At 41.7% G+C, this 19,072-nt stretch overlaps 1 protein-coding gene across 1 annotated transcript in view; it reads right to left on the bottom strand.

The window, feature by feature from the left end:
- The window catches only part of vipr1b (vasoactive intestinal peptide receptor 1b), a 34,502-nt gene extending 26,328 nt beyond the window's left edge, over nt 1-8,174 (bottom strand). Inside the window, exons 1-2 of the mRNA XM_034572759.1 lie at nt 7,854-8,174; nt 2,229-2,319 (exon numbers count right to left, since the gene is read on the bottom strand). Coding sequence (XP_034428650.1) covers nt 2,229-2,319; nt 7,854-7,907 — 145 coding nt within the window. The 5' untranslated portion in view covers nt 7,908-8,174. The remainder of the gene's footprint in view (nt 1-2,228; nt 2,320-7,853) is intronic.
- Between the last annotated feature and the right edge of the window lie 10,898 nt (nt 8,175-19,072).

Here is a 19,072-nt window from a genome sequence, read left to right as displayed (position 1 = left end):
GTCGGGAGAGATTAACCTGGGATCACTCGGAGTGTCACACACTGACAAACACAGATGGACACACACACACACTGTGGTGACTTTTCATCATGTGCTTAACGTGACATCCGTGACACAATCAATATCCCTGATGCAGCAGTGACTGACAGGTACAACTCAATATAAGTGTTTAACTCCCGGTTATAAGTCTGTCAAGTGAGATTTATTTCATAAACAGACGACACATGGCTGTGAATCCACATTGGAGACATTTTACACGCTCGTATCTGTGATGTCTGGCTGGAGAGAGAAGGGAAAATCCAATTTATTTTGAGTTTTATCATTCAATAAATAATTAGATAGTTTGTCACCTCTCTGAAAACTGTTCCCAGCGATGACAAAGGAGGAGAAGATGAACTCCACAGCGTTTTTGTGTCTCTTAAATATTGTAACTGCTGGTTCCATTCTTTCGTTTTTTCTCTCCAACAGCTCAGGAAACACTTTCATCAGTAAGTACTTCTTATTGTTATTTTAGTTCAACTTTTTTTTTAAAGTTTTGCTTCCATTGAATTTCCATTAGGATTAAAAGGTGAAAGCTGCACCACCACAGTCACTGGATGTTTAGTTTCCTCTGGCACACTGCATGCTGAGGCATAAACAGACACATGCCATAGATTAGGAGCCCATAAATAGATTGTTTATTTGGCTGCAGCTAAACTGGAATTTTTCCTTTTAACTCCTCTCTAAATTGGAAATTGAATTCATAACCTTTTAATTTGAAGGCGTAAGTCGGAAAATGTGAAATCACCAAAACACAAGCATAATTTCTGCGACGGACACATTTCTGAGCTACAAAAACATGAAAGCACAAAATCTTTTTTACTGTGTACATAAATCTCAAAAGTGAATTATGTGTATAACATTATTGCAACATACATTGATGAGTACACAAACTGTCATGTCATTTTTGCATCTGTTCTGTCCATGTCTGTATTTCATATGCTGTAAGACCATGTGAACGTATAGGCACATTCATCTAATTCATTTATTAGGGACGTGACCGCTGAGAGCAGCTTCCACCACCTTCCTGTGGAGGAAGCAGATAGGGAAGTGGAGAAATGAGGGTCGCCGCAGAGATAAGGTGCAAAGCTGTTTCCACGCAGGCAGTTCATGTTTATTCAGCGAATACACGGCGCAGCGTGAGTGGTGACTTTTTATTAAAACGACAGTAAATGGAGACAGAACGGTTATATTTAAAACAGATGAGTTTCTAACCCTGTTCATGGGGTCATATGAAGGACTGATCTTTAGTTTTATTCAATTTAATATGTATATATGTAATATTCTATCTCATCCTGTTTGCGTTCATGACTTTTAACGGCAGTGTGGGAGAAAATCATTCACAGTTGTATTTATGGTCTCACGTCTGAAGGTGCACTCTGTGTTTCATCAAAAAGTTGTGTCCATGGACGTACTTTATGTTTTATTGATGGGAATATTTCATAGTCAGTATTGACCCAAAATGATTATAAACATAACACAACAATTTTTGTCACTCCTATTATTATTCATTGCCCTACTTTGATTTGGGGGATTACAGTTCTTGTATTTAGACATTTTGGAAGTAATTGTGTCCATTAAGGATTACTGGATTACTTTAATACTGAAGAAAACTGAGAAACATGATGATTCTAAGGCCGGTTCTGGATGGTATCAGAAATAATGATAATAATCATGAGAACGTCACACAACAAATATGTGTTTTATGTCTGTTTGTTCAGATCTTATGTCCTAGAGAAGGAGTATGAAGTTTTATGCAAATTGCAAACACTGCCCACTGAGGTTTTTTAAACACTTTAATGCCTTTCACCTTGAAGGCAGCATCTTTACCTCATGTGACTTCTCCTACGCTATAAGCCTATAAACTTGAATAACACACGAGAGGAAAGAGAAACTTCCAAAGCATCATATGTCTCCTTTAGGATTTTGACCTAAATGAGCAATTAAATGTGAATTTCCTTGAACCTTTGAGTGTAAGAGTTGGCTGAGGTTAGAGTCAGGGTAATTCATTCAGCTCTGTCTGAAAATGTATTTCTGCCTGCCCTTAATGGAGCTTTATCTGAAAACTCCCACGCTGCGCTACCTTATACCTCACTATTTATTTACTCATACTGTTTCCCATTTCCTCGGCATAGCCGCCTGCACCCTCCAAACAGCCAGATGGAGGAAAATGTATTTCAGAAAATGACCTGAAGTGATGTTCCCAGAGGTGCTGTTCTCGCAGCGCTCCTTCTCCTGCTCGATCTCGTTCACCACGTCACACATCTGCACCGATAACACCTGTGGAAGAGGTGAAAAGCACATTCAGGCATCCGGAATCGAATATGCCTCCATCACATCACAGTTATTAAAAGGTCGAGACTGGTAGAGTGGTCACGTGGAAGGAAACATTTGCTGATAATAAAAGACATTCCTGCATCTGAAGCTTTCCATGCTTTGTTCTTAGAATGAACCTCAGGCTTATAACACAGTAAACACAAAGAAATGTCCTCCATGTCTGAAATTCAAACAGAGCTCCTTCTCGCTGGGCAAACAGATGCTATCATGCAAATGGATTAGGAAGTGGAGAAGGCAGCCACTGAGTAATCTACCGTAAATGTTCATCTGTGTCAACAGAGGCTGAAAAATGCGGAGCGACAGCCGCTGGTTAGAGAGCCGGTGGGTCAATGGAAATATGTAAGATGAGCGAGGAGCTTGAGAAGGTCAGTGGAGATGAAGAGAGAAAGAGAGGGAGGAGAAGTCAGCACGGAGCCGAGCGCAATCATGGACTCCAGGAAAAAGGGGCTTCACCCTCATACGATGGTACATAGGACACTGGAGGCAGGAAAGGTCAGGGTGCAGCGAAGAGTGATGCACAAAGCGCAGGAAGTATTTACAACTGTACAACTCATGTTCTCTAATTGGTTGTTGCAGGGATATCTTTACTTTCTCTTCTCATGAGCCCCAACCCCCATGGAGCTGTCAGACATGAAATCATTCTCATCCATCATCCACAAACGCCCTGTTCAGTCGGAGGTTGAGCTCCCAATATACGACTTTATTAAACCAGCAGAGAGCAGAAAACACACAAAACTCAACTCACACACATACGACACAACATTTCACAGAGCGACAGCAACAAGCACGTTAGTGTAATGACTCAATGTAATGAGGCGGAATAAACGTCAGCAGTGTGCATCGTTTAAAGAAGAAGTAAATACCCAACAGCTGATGGACCTGCTGTGCTTAGTGAAGTCTGATTGTGCAGAAATAATTGAGCACAAAATATGACGTCTGCAAAGAGCAGGTCACGTTGCACAACTTCTCACACTCAGGCAGAGTTATTACTGTGTAGAAACTTCCGTGATTATAGGAAAATTATTATTATATCCCTCTAAAACACGTCTGGAGGGGAAAATACTGCTGCGGGTTATCATCACCATCATCACAAGAACTCAGTAACATGCACCATGTTCTGCTTCAGACTGTGGTGACCTGGAGGTAAACATGGAAACATGAGATATAAAAGAAGTACAAACTATCTCTATCTCCACACCCTGAGCTTTATTTATCTCCTAACTCAATCTCTCCCCCCGTGAGGTTCTCCTAACACCGTCATAACCCACACAGGTTTGCTCACAGGAGTCTTTGCCTGCAGCCGATTACCACAGAAAATCCAACATATCCTGCAGTAATAGCAGCAGCAGTAGCCGGGAGGCAGGGGATTAATCTGCTGACATTATCTGAGCACAGCAACATGGACGGAGGAGGAAATCTCATGTTGGTCAGACCCTTTGGTAACCTTATTCCTGATTACCAAGAAATTGAGTGTCCAGCAATGTAGTAGTGGAGCGTTTGGGAGAGGATTTGAAACCAAAAGCTCCTCGGAGGGAAAGTTAATATCTTATTATCACAGTGAACTTAACAAAGTGGAGAGGTTTAATATCACTGTTGTGATCATAGCGTCAAGTGAAGCTATGATTGTATTGTTCAATCAATGTATATTTGTTTAGAATAACTTAAACAAATTAATTTTAATTATGTTATGTTATGCGTTACATTATATCATGCTATATAATACTCGGACCCAAACAGAAACGAAATGCAGCAGCGTTCTGTACCACTTGTTGCCACAGAGGCCGCTGTTTCCCTAGCTACATTGTCTCGCTTTAAAAACACGTACTTCTGCTGGAACTTTAAATAAAATCATCTTACCCCTAACCCTCAAACTAAAAACTCTCGCTAACAACTCATGTTATCAGTTGAATTTGATATGCAAGTAGTGCACTGCTTTGTTTTCAGTTTTTTGCGAAATATAATCAGTGACAATAAACAATAAAGTTTGCCAGAAAACCATCGAAGCTGCATAAACAATAGAAAACTGAAACAAAGTCTCCCATCAGGCTGGAAAACAGACATGATGAAGGAATGTGCGCAGGGACTTTAGAGGATCAAGCTCTCTTTGTTGCATCAAGGTCTTTAATTAGCTCACATATAACCCTGTATATTGCGCGTAGAGCCAGAATACACAGAGAGGACACCATGATAACAAACCAATTCTAGAGTTCAGAGTGTGTGATTTATGGGACTGGCTGAGTTTGGGGTAGATTTCCTAATCTTAATAATAATAAAGAGACAAAGGTAAAAATGTCCTGACAGTGATTTACGATGGAGTTTAAAATACTGAACACAAACGTTAAGTGCTTACAAGTAAACAATACTGAAAACGCACCAATAGTATCTACAGTCAGTTGAGTCGTGGAGATTGTTGCATCAGGCAATAAATCAAAACGTCAATCCCAAACTAAGCAGATGATAATTGGACCTCTCCAAGGCCTCAGGGGCTCACGTACACACAAACTGTGTCCGTGTGCAGAACATCACATATATATCTCAGCACAGATCCTGAGCGCCACCGGGCTATTTTAGCGATTGTTGTCATTTACTTACGAGATAACGGACAAATTTAAAAATGAGGCGAGCTGACAGGAAAATGAAGGGAGAAACTTGAGTCTGTGTGTGGCGGCTCAATGCAGAGTGACGTGTTTATCCCCCGACCCTAAAAGCTCTAGTGGAGAGCAGCAGCTCCACGGTTTGTATACATCTGCAGCCGTCACCTTGATTTTCAACACTTAGTCGACTGGACAAGATGTAAAGATTTTTTCCACACAGAACAAATCACAGGAAGTGTTTGAGGATCCAGCTGAAACGCGTCTTATTTCACAATCTTCAATACTGCCACTTTATAGTTTGAGTTCATAAGCATGTTCACGCTGACTATTATGGCAACATGCAGTGCACTGTGAGTAGGTTATTACAATGCCAATTATACCACAGTTATATGAGTAACATATATTCATTTGTAACATGTAAAGACACCTATGTCAGTAGTTATTACCTGACACATTCAGGCCATTTGAGAACAAGTTTCTGTTTCGCTACGTTCACTTTTGGGGGAACGCTCCTCATAAAGATGTGTCTGGAGTCATGGTATCAAGGTCCCGCCGACACACGCACTCGACCAATCTCAGCTGTCAATCCTGACATTTCACTTCATTTTCATAGCACCAATTAACTACTTGAAACCAAACTTATCAGGGACAATTTTGAAATTGAGCAAATATCAGATATGAACTATACCTAAAATGACAGATCAAATCATCTTTACGACTTTTTAGTTCAGTCCATCTCCCATCTGCTAACATGGAGGAGGCAGGGACTATGACCAGCAGGTAGTGATCAAATCGCTTTGGCTTCACTTTTGGGAAACGGTCATGTCGTCCGTCTTTATTCACAGTCTATGGGGAAGACTGTCCTTTTCTGGTACGTACACAACTACCATCTTCCACTATCCTGTCAAACACGGGACAAGCACACAGTGAACTACTTGAATCTACTTAAAGTATCTGAAATGAGACACAGTGAAACACATCAGTGCGTAATATTGAGCAGACGTGTAAATTGCTCTGGAAATAAGCGTCTGCCCAATCTCCCACCGTCTCTCTCAGGTAGATTCATGTTTTGAAGGAGACCGGGAGGAGAAGTCATTATCGCCCCCCCCTCCACACTGCGTGGTTTTAAACTAATAACGTTTACATGCAGCCACATTCAGACTCTTTTCTTGTCTTTTACCACACATGGGATTTTTCTGCAACCCCCCCTCAACACTACATTTCCTATATCACTAGATATATTGATGTAACATGTCAGGGTGGGTTATTGCAACCTGCGAGGACTGTGGAAAGGACACAATTGCTGCCCAGCGGGGGCACAATGACAAACCATTACACGTGTTCTGCACTGGTGCCTGTAAGAGCCACTAAAATATGTCAACAAGTGACGTATCTGGATTGTATCTTTCGGAGCCTCGGGGTGGGCCGGGTGTCTGTCAGAGGTGAGGAGGAAGAGACATGATCACTGTCGATTCTGCCTAGAAAGAGCGTCACGACTAAAACCCACCCAAGTGCATTATCATAATCCAGAAACCTTAAGCTGCTTAGATTCAGACTTTTATTTGATTTCCTCACATATTTCTGAAGATGTAACATAAAGCCGCCGTTCCTTGTCGTTGAAATTGCAGCTAGGCTACCTGACAGAGATAATATGCACGAGCAAAGGAATCGTGTGCAGTGAGAGGAAAACATTTCTGAAATTCCTTAACACAGATAAAAACATCTGTGGAAAATAAGGGAGTAAGTGTTGAGGACATTGTTATTGAGCCTGATGAAAAAGGCGTAAATCAGGTTATCCCACCACCAGGTGCTGGCTTTTGGTGCATGTCCACGTCGGTTGTTCAATTAATTCCTGGGATATATCTTAAGAGATGTACGTGTCACTGAAAGTTAAGATGCAGGGAAGACCGATCACCCTCAGCGGACACAGCACCAGCATCCCCTGCTGCAGAGCAGGTGACCTATCACCACGAGGCAGCGCTCAGAGGGTTTCTATCCAATTATCTCGACCCAGAGGGAGAAACAACTATTAACGGCAAAGTCATAAATATAAAACTGGTCATTTACCGCACATAAAACTGATCGGAAACACGGAGACTCCCTGCAGAACCAATACAGCAACTTACAGTTGTGCATGCATCTTAAATAAAAAAATACACAATTTGTCCTATATCAAGTAAGATTAAACTGTTAATATAAAGGAATTGTTGACATCAGACTTTGGATGTAAAAGTTGCAAAAGTCAAACGTACATCCCCCTTAAATAGAAATCCGAGTTCGCCCACTTTCATATTCGTGACTATGCTCAGATAAGTGTTGCTCATTGTGGGAGCTGTTGGGTTTCTCTATACATGTTTAAGGTGCTGACCTTCTGTGTAAAGTGCCTTGAGATAGTGTATATTAGGATTTTGCGCTATACAAAAATAATTGAATGGAATAAATAGAGTTTTAGTGTTAAGTGCAGACTGGTTGTGTTATAGAAGACACTTCACCTTCACAGTTACTGACTCATGCACAGACAGAAAGATGAAATATGTTTCTCTCACAGTGAGACTTACTATGAAGTGAAAACATCTTTGAACAGAGTAAAATCAAAGATCAGTAAAATGGGTTAAATGTCCAGAAAATTAAAAAATGACTGTGGGAAATACATTGTTTTTACATACAGTGTCTAAAATGTTCACTAAAAACAGATGATACAGTATATCAAATTTTTTTTAATCCTGTGTAAAACTATGAAACTATAAAAAAAAAGATTTTCACTCACTTTCATGCAGTTTTTCTTCATAAACTGTCCATTAACTACATAAATAAAAACCCTTTATGAGATAAAAACAATATTATGTGATAACGGTGATTATTTGAGATTTTTTAAAGACTTACTTTTGGCAGATATCCGTACAACAGCAGCAGGAAAATCAGCTGTGAAGCATCCATCCTGTTTTTACTTTCTTATTCAAGACTCCTCGATGCTGCCAGCGCTCCTCTGTTAATTCAGATCAAGTGAGTAAATGTGTGTGTGAAGAAAGCGAGGATCTGTGTGTGTGTGTGTGTGTGTGTGTGTGTGTGTTCGTTCAGAGCTGCTGCTGCTGCTCCATGTCTGACTGCTCTTTTCTCTGTGCGCTCCTCCAGAGGCAGCAGGAGGAGAGCTGCGAGTGTTCCACTGAACCCGCCCCCCCGTCCATTCACAACTCCAGAGCCTCAGTCCAGAGCGTCAGGCTGCTGCTGCTGCTGCTGCTGGAGGTGAGACTGATGTGGTCTCAGATGGTGCAAGCAAAGAAAAAGACCTCTGATTAATTGCTGTGTAAGCGGTGACTCCTCTTTTGTGATGTCAGTGACCTCACATCAGATATGAGGAGACTGAATGGATTAAACCTGATTTGACCCAAAAATGATAGAGGTAATTCCTCTTTTCATTATTCTGCCAGCACCCTCTCTCTCCTCCAACTAATCATTATTTTTCTATTATCATACTTTTACAAAGTGGATAAATCTATCCATTCATCCAATTTATCTAGCTTGACAATCACAATCACAAGTGGTCAGTGCTAAGTTCAGGTCTGAATGCACCCACATGCGTCCTGAGGTCTCATCACTCAGACCACATTCTTCTTTTGAGCAACATAATGAAGTGTCCTAAAAATGAATCTGAGTAATTTCTGCAGCAACTTTGCTAACTTGCAGTCTTCTTCTTCACGGCCGTTATTGGCACATTTTCACTGTAAGCATCGCAAAACAGTCAAACCTGCAGCAGGAATGTGTACCAAGCTGTCATGTGCGTGCACAATACAAACAAACCATGGACCAACACATGAAAAACATAGAAGACTTTGCTCAGTATTGGTTCTAGGGGCCAGAATATCTACAAGGTAACTTTAACTAAATGCTGATTTCTGTCAAATGAAATAATAATAAAGGTCCCACCAGGTTAATGAGTGTCAGTGCCACCCTGAGCTTTCATTATCACTTACGATAATTTAGTGCAACACGGGGTCATTTACCTGGAAAATAATTACAGCCTCGAAGGCATGTTACTCGAACAGGAAACATATCAGCCAGGGTCTGACAGAAAGTAAAGAAAGTAAAAGAACTTGTTGAAGTTGTGATGGTGGTGAGGTTGGATAAAAAAATGACAGCAGAGGCAGGGAGGAGGAAGGATGTCTATTGTAGGTTGCATGGAGTTTTTTTATTCTATTAAACCATTATAATTTCTGCAATATGAGTAAATAATAGAATAAAAGAAGAATCCATTAAACAGCTTCTTGCTTTCCCCAATAAAAAAAACGTTAGACTTTATTACCTAAATAGCTCAGTTGAATTGTGTTGAAATCGTGAGTTCAAGATGAGGAATCCAGAAAACAGACTTTTAGAAAAGTAGGCAATGGTGGTGGCAGTGGACAACAAGGTGGCTTCTGGGTAAAAGGGAGGGAAACAAAATGATTGATCTCGCCGCCTGTAGTGCCTCCACAAACCTCTCCGTCCTCAGCGCCAACACCACAGGCGCACAAACACACCCACCCTCCATCCTGGCTGCAGCATCAGACGTCCGCCCTCCTCCGTCCTCTTCAGCCTCAGTCCCACATGCTCGTGCTGTCACAGCTGACTGGACCTCACAGCGCCGCCTCATCCTCAGTCTCTGTGACAGGCCCTGGTTCACCCTCCGAGGCATCTCTCTGCACCAGCCCACCCATCAATACTGATGATTAATACGCTTTGCACAAAGCGGCGTAACACAACAAAATAACCAAAACCAAACAATGGACACAGACTTGATTCATTTCAGCCATATTATTTTTCTTTGTGTCGTCACGTGTTATTGTGCTGTCTTCCAGTTTGCCATAATACTTTCTATTACCATATATGTGCAGCAGCCTGTGACAGCTCCAATATAGGCTGTAATATGAGAAGATCGTTAGGGTCAAAACACGCTAGAGAGTCATGTGATAATTAAAGCAATAAAAGCTGATTAATGTACAAAGTGCACAATGTCTATTTGATAGCATGACCAGATCTACCTTTGTGCTTCTGGATGAATAACGAAGAGCAGCACTTTGACCGTGATGATTTAATAAGTCAATACAAGAAAGAAGATCAATAGTTTAGTTGCATAAGAAACCGATTTGACCTTCACATTCAGGAGGGTGATGCATTAGCCCAGCAGACATCGGAAAACTAGAAGACCCCAACAAAGGATTTCTATCTAAATGAGTACAAGATGCTTCTGCCTGCGATGTGTCTACACAGACAAGACAATAGATGATACATGAAAGTGTATCATTAACAAGTAAGATAAACTGTTCCTCTGGTCTCTGAGGAAGGAGAGGATCACACCCTGATTTAGACATCCACTTAACCCATCTCTGTTTCTTTAGAACAATCTGAACCATATCTGTTAACCTATTCATCTATTTCTATCAATGTTACTTTGACATCCATGTCCAGGACTTCTGCTGCTTTCTATTAAACCTCGGAGCTTGGACTTTCTGTCCCCAGAGTCGGAAGTTGCAGCGAGAACGCCCTCAAGTTGGAATTTCGACTCGGAAGATCGGAGGAACCTCATCACCCTCCGACTTCGAAATCCAAGATGCCCCCTCGGTATATCAACAGTGGTACTGTCCGATTACTGCCTGTGGACGTTTTACCATGGTGTAAGTATACGTGAAATGCTGAGTAATGCGTTATTATGAACTTTTTTTTGCTAACAATGGCTAGCTGGCTTACATAAAATGTAAACATTCGGGAGAAGTCATGTCGTCCATCTTTAAATACAGGCTATGACTTTAACTGTTTGGGAATAGAAAAAAAAGACATAATCTAACAAGCAGCTAACTTACATTCTGGAGGAACTGTCAACTTATTTTATGATTAGCTTTATTAGCTCAGATGATCTGACCAATCAAAACACTTTCCGAGGTGATCTCACATATCTTCTGTTGTGTAAACACTGCTGCATCCTCAAGTGCCCCCAAAAAGGACGTAACATAAAAATACATTCTGATCACGTACACAGATGTACGTGGTCGGAGTGTAAGTGAAATCAGATGCCTTTGCTCACCTCCGCTCAACTCGGGACACTTAAGAGGTTTCGTAAATATTGCTCGACAGCAGTTCAGCCTTTAGCATGATCCCATAAGAGTCACTTTTAATTTCATCAAGGAAAATATTTCTTTGAGCTGAAAGAACCTTTTAATGCTTTAAACCCTAACTGTTCTTTATAATGAGCCCTTTAAGTTGATGACATTGAACCATTTATAATGTCGTTCCATTTTTTATGAAGGTTAAATACAAGAGAGTTGTGTATAAAGTTAGAATCTGTGGGATTTATGTAAATCCTGCATTCTAATCCTGATTCCATCTCTTTCAGTTCTGATAATCATCAGTGACATTCAGATATTATTATATTTCCCTCCTACTCTCCCAGCGCGTCGACCATGCTAATGCATGAAGGTGATTTGTAGGTGTATCAGCATGATATTATAAACTAAACGTAATATAAACATGAATACATGTGTTTGGGGTTTTGCCCTCAAAGTGGATCCACATCTCATTTGTTTGTGTGTTAAACAACGACACAGGACAATTAACAGAATGAAAATGGATTTTCAATACAACTGCCATCATTATAACCCCAGCTATTATCACCACACAATATTTTTCCAGTAATCCTCCCATCACTGTGGCTGTCATTCATCGGAGCAACATCTCTTTCCTGCCACAGTTTTTATGTTTTAAAAGCCTCCACCCAAGGTTAAGGTGAGAGCATTAGTGGAGTGCATGTCATTGTTTTCACACACATGCTGTGTGCAGGCAGGACGTTAGCCAGCTGAGCCTGGTCAAAGTGAACTGAGCAACAGGAAATTGGATGCGAGTTTCTACACCTGCGTTCTTTGGGTCTTCACAAAGATATTTTACATTAGAGATCTCTCTTTGTGATCCGCGCACAAAAGGAAATAATGGTGCTATTCAGATCAAGTACATAATAGTCAATCGTGAATTTTAAATTGAATTTAGAAAAAAATGAATGGAATGAATTGTACCACAGGAAAAAAAGAACAGGACGCCTGCAGCCGGAAATTCTTCACTAGTTGTTCAGAAACACGGAGGAGGGCAGCGACAGCAGCAGCAGCACAGCTTGAGTCGAAACTCGAATCGATACAGTTTGAAGCGAACAGCAGAACTTTGGATTTCCCTTTAAGGTACATCTTTTCGGATGCCCCGCCACCCAGATATCACTTTTGCTGTCGATCACTTCTCCATCACTTTTATCCAATTTGGACCTCAGGCACTTTTTTTCAGGCTGGGAACCTAAAAACTTACTGAAGGCAAGAAAAAGGCAGTGGAGAAAGAATCATGTGGCAGCTTGTGGTACTCAGCTTGTGGTACTTTTCTTCTTGTGAATCCAAAGTTTTGAGAAATACAGTTTTTGGCAAATTGTTGAATCCTTCGAGTATAATCTGAGCTCCTGCAACCACCGATCAAATCTCCTGAACCTCTTCCTGCAGTCTCACGCAGTTAAAGCTGTTTATTCTACTGTTTGCAGGGGAGGCAATTCTGGTGTTTGGTTTAATTTTGCTCCGGTGGCCACGGCTTCCCCCTCAGGTGACACTCAATTTCTGGAAGACAAACACATGACATAAACTCTGTTCTCCCTGCTGCACTGTGGATTTAATATCTCAGCTTATACTTTGTCTTACAAGAGATATTTCCATACACACGGTTAGAGGCTGTTGGCCCTGAGGATAAGTGCAGCAGCTGATTGGTTGGAAGTATTTACTATCGGAGGCTTTTTGTGTGTCAGAGGCATGTGTTTATGTAATGAGGGCCAAACCTCTACTTCCACTGTGGTCTGGCAGCTTAGGATAAGCTCTCTTAGCTTAAAGGCTCCCCGTGTCTTAAAAGGGTGGGTTTGCACTATGGCCCGGCAGCCGTGCTGTGATGTGGTAAACATTTCTACAAGCAGCAGGCAAGATGGGAGACATGATGTACACGATGCATCATAATGGAGTTACAGTGTCGTGACAGCAATCATGTTGACAGCCAACTTGATTTTCTTCGCGGCGAGGTATGGAAGGGCAGACGTGCCAGCTGCGGTGAAGCCACTCAGATGTCATCTTTTATACTCTATAGGTGCGTGCTTATGCATGTCTGCCTCCACATGCTCGGCCTCTGCCACTTAAACACAAAGACAGGGGCAATTTGCTTGATCACTGCGCTTAAGTGTAATTCTGAGGTGCAGTGGTTTAAATATGCATAAAATCTTACTAAGCTGCAGAGTTAATTTTCTACTCCATTACATTCACAAGTGAGATGAAACTTCTCCTCGTTTGTCTGACAGCTTAAGTTTAAAAAAAACAAATGCTCTTATAAGCAGGTGAAAAAGGATGCAGTTTCATACTGTAAATTAAATGGAGAATTGTGTTTATACACAATAGGCTTCACTTTAATCAAACACAATTTTGCAGCTAGACAATATTGTGATATCACTACACAATCACTATTGTAATCAAGTTACAATAGTTAATTAAAGCTGACTATATTATTTGCTTTTTGTCACATAGGACCAAAATAAGACTTGCAAAATCAAAACAAAATATGAATATATTAAGAAATATTGTGTTTTAGTGCTTATGAATTTAACTATTCATTTGTAAAATGAATCTGAACTTAGTTACGTTCAGATTTTGAATGCAAGCCTTTTAATTTCACCCAATGATAGGGCTGCTTTTATTGAAGGTTGGTAAAACAGTACATAAACAGTTGCATATTTATACATTCATCATTATGCAGCAACATCAGAGTTGTGTCTATGTCTGCTTAGTCAATGTAAATCAGATTAACTCTCTTTTAGCTCAGTTTTTGGTCTCTACCAGCTCCTATAGGGAAATATCTGGCTTTTCAGCTTCTAAACGCTCCAACAGTAGTAGCTGTAACTATATCTGTGTGCCGTTTGTAGCAGGTTGTGTACAGTGCGTTTTTAGAGCTGTTCCGACGTTAATTTCATGCTGCAGCTGAAAACCTTGCTCAGAGGGATGAGAGAGCACCAAACAGTAAAGATGCAACTAAACATTGAGTTATCACGCTGTCATTTGAGGTAGCTGATCTAAATTTTAAAAAAAACATTTGTGAGGAGGTGACTCATCTGTGACAAAACCGACAAACACAATCAGTAGTGACTTTTTAGCCATCTGAATCTGCAGCGTCTCTTCAAGGACAAACAGTGGAGCCTCTCTTCACCTGTTAAACTAACTCTCAGTATAAAGACTTGGCAATCATGGAATCATTATAGTAAACAGACCCCTGATGCTGAACTGGAGATTATGGGACCTGAGGAATGGCTGACATCAGTGGTAAATGGCCCAATAGGCCGACATGAGATGGAGCTGCAATCAGTGTAAGGTGTTTTGGAACACGCTGATGACAGGGACTGAAAAACCTCCCTACCCAGAGGGAGTGATGTGACCGAACCAAAGTCAGAGTCACTGCGTCGTCCTCCACCAAAAACCCACCAGAGCCTCCGGGTGCTTTGTGTGGATCAGTGTCACTGAGCTGCTGCTGCAGAGAAAAACATTTGTCCGTCTGTGACAGAGAGCGACTCCTCACTCACACCTCCCACCGGGGGACATTAGCTCGGCAGAATGCCATTTCACACCGAGACCCCACCGTTCGGCCCAGTGTAATCATTATGTTTCTGGGGTGTAAAATGGTTATGGCCTTCAAATGTAATTGAACGACCTGAGGTTTTGAAACGTCAATTTTCGAAATATGCCACTTGATGTCTTACTGCCACTCAAACAAATGGTTAGTGATGCTCTCGAATCTTTGTCGCTAAGCGTGAACGTGTATGTTTTATCAATTATGAATGAAAAACCGAGGGAATAAAGTAGGTTTCATTTTCAATTCTGACCCGATGTGTCAGGGTTGTAAAGGCTGAGATGTTAATTTTAGCAGCTCCACCATATCAGTTTGTCGAACGTTCTATCTGTAAACCCATTGCAGATGATTATCTGGTCCAAGGTCAAGTCGACAGCAGGTAAAGCCCTGTCTTCTTGTCTCTGAGGGGGGGTTGCCACTGCGTTTCCAGACAGAACACATAATCCCTCCACTCGAGTCTTCCCCCATGCAGCTGGTTGTGCTCAGAATACAGGAGGCATCCTGACCATAAACTATGACCACCCGCAGGTTGATTAAACTGGCTCCAGGCGGATCACTGTATTTGGCATATGTTCGTCAAGATCCCACAAAAGGTTTGAGTGGTTGCCGTGAAATGTTGTACAGTCATTCATGGTGCCCAGAGGATGAATCTAATGACTTTGGTGATACAGTGACTTTTCATACATACAGTATCGCCAGTAGCTCCAAGTTTTTACTTATAGCCAGTGAAGTATCTCAACATCTTCATAACTAAAGCTTTTGTGCCAATGTTACAACAGGTCTCCACTTCTCCCCCTGACTATCCAGAAATTCAATAAAAGTATCCCAGAGTTTTACGCTGCCATCTTGTTCTGGTGACGTTGTTTGGAGCCTGTCATGGCTAAGGCCGTTACTCTTGTGTTTTCCCTGTTCTCTATGCTCCCCCCCCTTTTTCCCTCCGTCCCTGTAATGTGTGTTGTTCTTTGGCGCAGTCTCAAGAACCCCGGTCTTCTCCCCACTCATTGCCAGATTGTTCAGTCACCTCAGTGGTACACACTCTCAGCCACGCTGACTTCTTCGAGTGGAATCCTATGTATGCTTCTTGTGAAACTTCTAATGGTGTTTTTCTCATCAGGATCGCAAGCGCCCACCTGCCTGCCCTTTCTTAGGCTGACAGGTCTGCTCATTCTCTGCCAGCCACCAGCCTGTTATCTGCCTGCCCCAGCTCTTCATTTAAAGACTATTTTCATTCACAACCAATCCCTCTCTGTGTCGGCTTTCGGGTCCAGCGAAAAACTAAATCTAACAGTACCGTCGATAAACATGCTTGACCAATCACAAGCTGTCAATCCAGATGTGTCACCTCATTTATATAAGTACATAAAATGACGGAAACTATCGTTGTTAAACTTTATTCAACATTCAACGGCCGCAGTAAACACCAGAACATGTGCAAACTGCATCATCATTATAACATCTGTCAAAACCACGCATGTTCACAGTAAGACAAGCTGGAGGGTTTTACTTTACATTTCTTCTTCACCCCTTTAAAAGTCCTCTCATAATTTTTCATTAGGGTACAGATTTTATTGCTGCAGCCGGAGGAACTGTACTGTGATCACTCTGCAAGGACTCGGCAAGGAGCTGCCTTTGGGCAATCAAAAACACATTTTTTAACATCTGCTGTGGAGAAAGTCACTTTGCTGAAAATCTTTGTTCAAAAGCCTTCAAATGTCGCAGGCAACGACAATTAAAATGGAAATGGGAATCTGTGGGGGACTAAAGACTAAAACTTATCCAAGTTACACACTTTCATTCTGGTAATCTGGTAACAAGATTCTTGAAGGTTTGGAGAAGGCGTTGCACAGTCTGGAGAAGAACCTGCTGATGGCGCTGGATCTTGATGGTGGTGTCACAAGCAGATCTTTGACGACAGAGACAATATATTTGTCCAGTGTTGGGTCTTCCATTTCCAATTCTAACAGCACACTTACAACCCCGTGCCACTTTTTGCAGATTTTTTTGAAAACGGCTTTGTCAAGTTGTTTCATCATTTTTGGGGTGATCTCAAAATCTTCATCCTTGATTTCGACCCATATGTTTTCGAGCAGACGCTCGATGATGGTGTTTGGTGATCTGAGAGTGTTCGACAACTTTGCTTTAGCAAAGATCCTCGAAACCAGCTTCAGAACAATTATCCTGATGGGTAATTTCCTTCCTTCCACTGTTGGTTCTTGCTCTTCTCTGTATTCTTCACTGAATTCAGGAGTGGTCACCTTGCTTTCTGAGCCAGACCTGTTACCAGGTGCCGAAGGCAGACTGGCCCCACCGATCGGGCCCTCTGACACAGCTTTTTCTAAACTATGTGTTATCACCGTGGAAGTGAGAGTTTCTGACTGTGTGTGAAGCCACCACCTCATTACTCCAAGGAAACACCACACAATGGCAAGGATGTCAGCTGATATTATAGCACGTGGCGGACAAACCGTTATGCTTGTGCACCTTGGTTGTGAGGCTTTTGGTCGTGAGGTCATCTTAAATCTCATCCTATCTATGTGATTGTTGAGGATATTATTCAGGTTGTTGGTTAACTCGAGGGTTTCACCACTGAAAATATCATCCATCCATTGAGACCCATTCTGCCCCTGCTGTATCTCACCAACTGCTGTTGGAAGCAGAGCGTCAATATCACTCGTGACAGATTGCATTGACTGCCTACCCAAAACCTTGTCAAAGGCCGGGTTGTAAAGGCTGTCAAAGTACTTGTTATTCAGTCTGCCCACAATACGACAAATGGACGCTTGGGCAAACTGCTTTGCAGCGCATGTCCTAATCCTTTCAGACACTTTCTTCAGAGAGGGTGTGCTCTGGGCTGTTTCTGGATCATCTTTGTTTTGCGACATGATTTCATCCACAATCACCTCAGCAACGTCATCTGCAACATTCTTAATCTCCAGAGTGGAGCCAGATTCCAACTGATCATAATAATAGTCGGATATTTCATCGTTAGTAGATTCTGTGTATTGAGAGACCTCCTCCTTAATGATCTCCTGGACAGTTGTGGATGTTGCAGACAGAATACTTTCTCTGTCTTCTGAGATTGTCTTCTGGGATGAGGATGATGACTGACTGTCATCTTCATTGACCAGTTGGTAGACCTTCTTTTTGCTCTTAGAAGGTGCACACATACGTTTCAGATTCCTCATGAGTCCCTTGATCATTTTGCCGGCCTGTTGAATCATACCTTGTAGTCTTTTTGGAGGTGTGACACGAGGAGTAGTTGCCTTCACACTGTCCACGCCCATGGAAAGGACAGAGTTGACACACTCTGCAATCTCTTTAGCAGTCAACTGGGTCAAATTCTCTGAACTTACAAGATTGATTTCATCTGGAACGTCAAGAGCCTGAGCAAAAACCTGAGGAAGTGTGTTGCCCAAAGAGCAAATCACACTCTTCTCAGACACAGGCACAGCTGTGCTCTCAAGATCCTTTAGGATGGATTGTGTCATCAAAATGACAATTTCCAGCAGTTTCTCTCCGAGTATGGTCATTGTGGCCACATCAGGTTTGCCTTTTTTCGAAAGATTCCATTGTTCTGATGTCATGCCTTGGAAAAAGGACGTCACAATGGGCAGAATGCTGTCGATGTCCATCTTCATGTTTCTGATATTGTTTTTCAATACTTCTCTTATTGGCTTAGTTTTTAAAAATCGTACTATTCCTGTCGGAAGTGCTCTCTCTGTTCTCCGTGTACTACCCCTACCATACACTGACATAGGACAAAGGAGATATCAGAAATGAGATTATAGCACACACCAAAGGGAACACACACACCAAAGAGAACTTGGTGCTAAAGCCTGGTGCTATGATGTCAGACTAGCTGCTTAGTTCTCTTTGATGTGTGTGTACACACCAAAGAGAACACTGTTGCGTCAAAGAGAACACACACATCCAAGATAACTAAGCAGCTAGTCTGACATCATAGCACCAGGCTTTCCAACAAGCCACGCCCCCAAATATTGACTGTTGCTATAGCAGCGGTAGCTACCTTGGGAAGCCATGGGTTCTTTTGACTTCATGTGACTCTGCACCGCACTGATTTAACGTGATGCATGCTGGTTAGAAATTTTGTCTGACTTTTACCAGCGCTGCAAAACATCACCATGTCACATGACCTTAAAATATTGTGGGAGCGAGTCAGCTGCAATCAGACCGTGCAGTTGTTCTCCTTCAGCTGCAGCACCTGGGAACCACAGTCTATGGAACCAGCCCTGTGACAACATAACTCTGCCCTGATAGTATCTTAGTATCGCACATGAAGTATCTTACGTTATATTCTTACACATTCAGAAACATTACCTGCTGCTTATTTTTCTCCAAAGAGGATGATATGTCTTTGATCTCCTGACAGTATTCTATTTACACTCTATATTATAGTATTTCACTATGTACATTTTATATTCATTAATGTA

The sequence above is a fragment of the Hippoglossus hippoglossus genome, chromosome 20 (assembly GCF_009819705.1).
Source record: "Hippoglossus hippoglossus isolate fHipHip1 chromosome 20, fHipHip1.pri, whole genome shotgun sequence".
Taxonomy (NCBI): Eukaryota; Metazoa; Chordata; class Actinopteri; order Pleuronectiformes; family Pleuronectidae; genus Hippoglossus; species Hippoglossus hippoglossus.
Note: the sequence above shows the minus strand (reverse complement) of the source record. Positions and strands in the feature narration are given on the sequence as shown.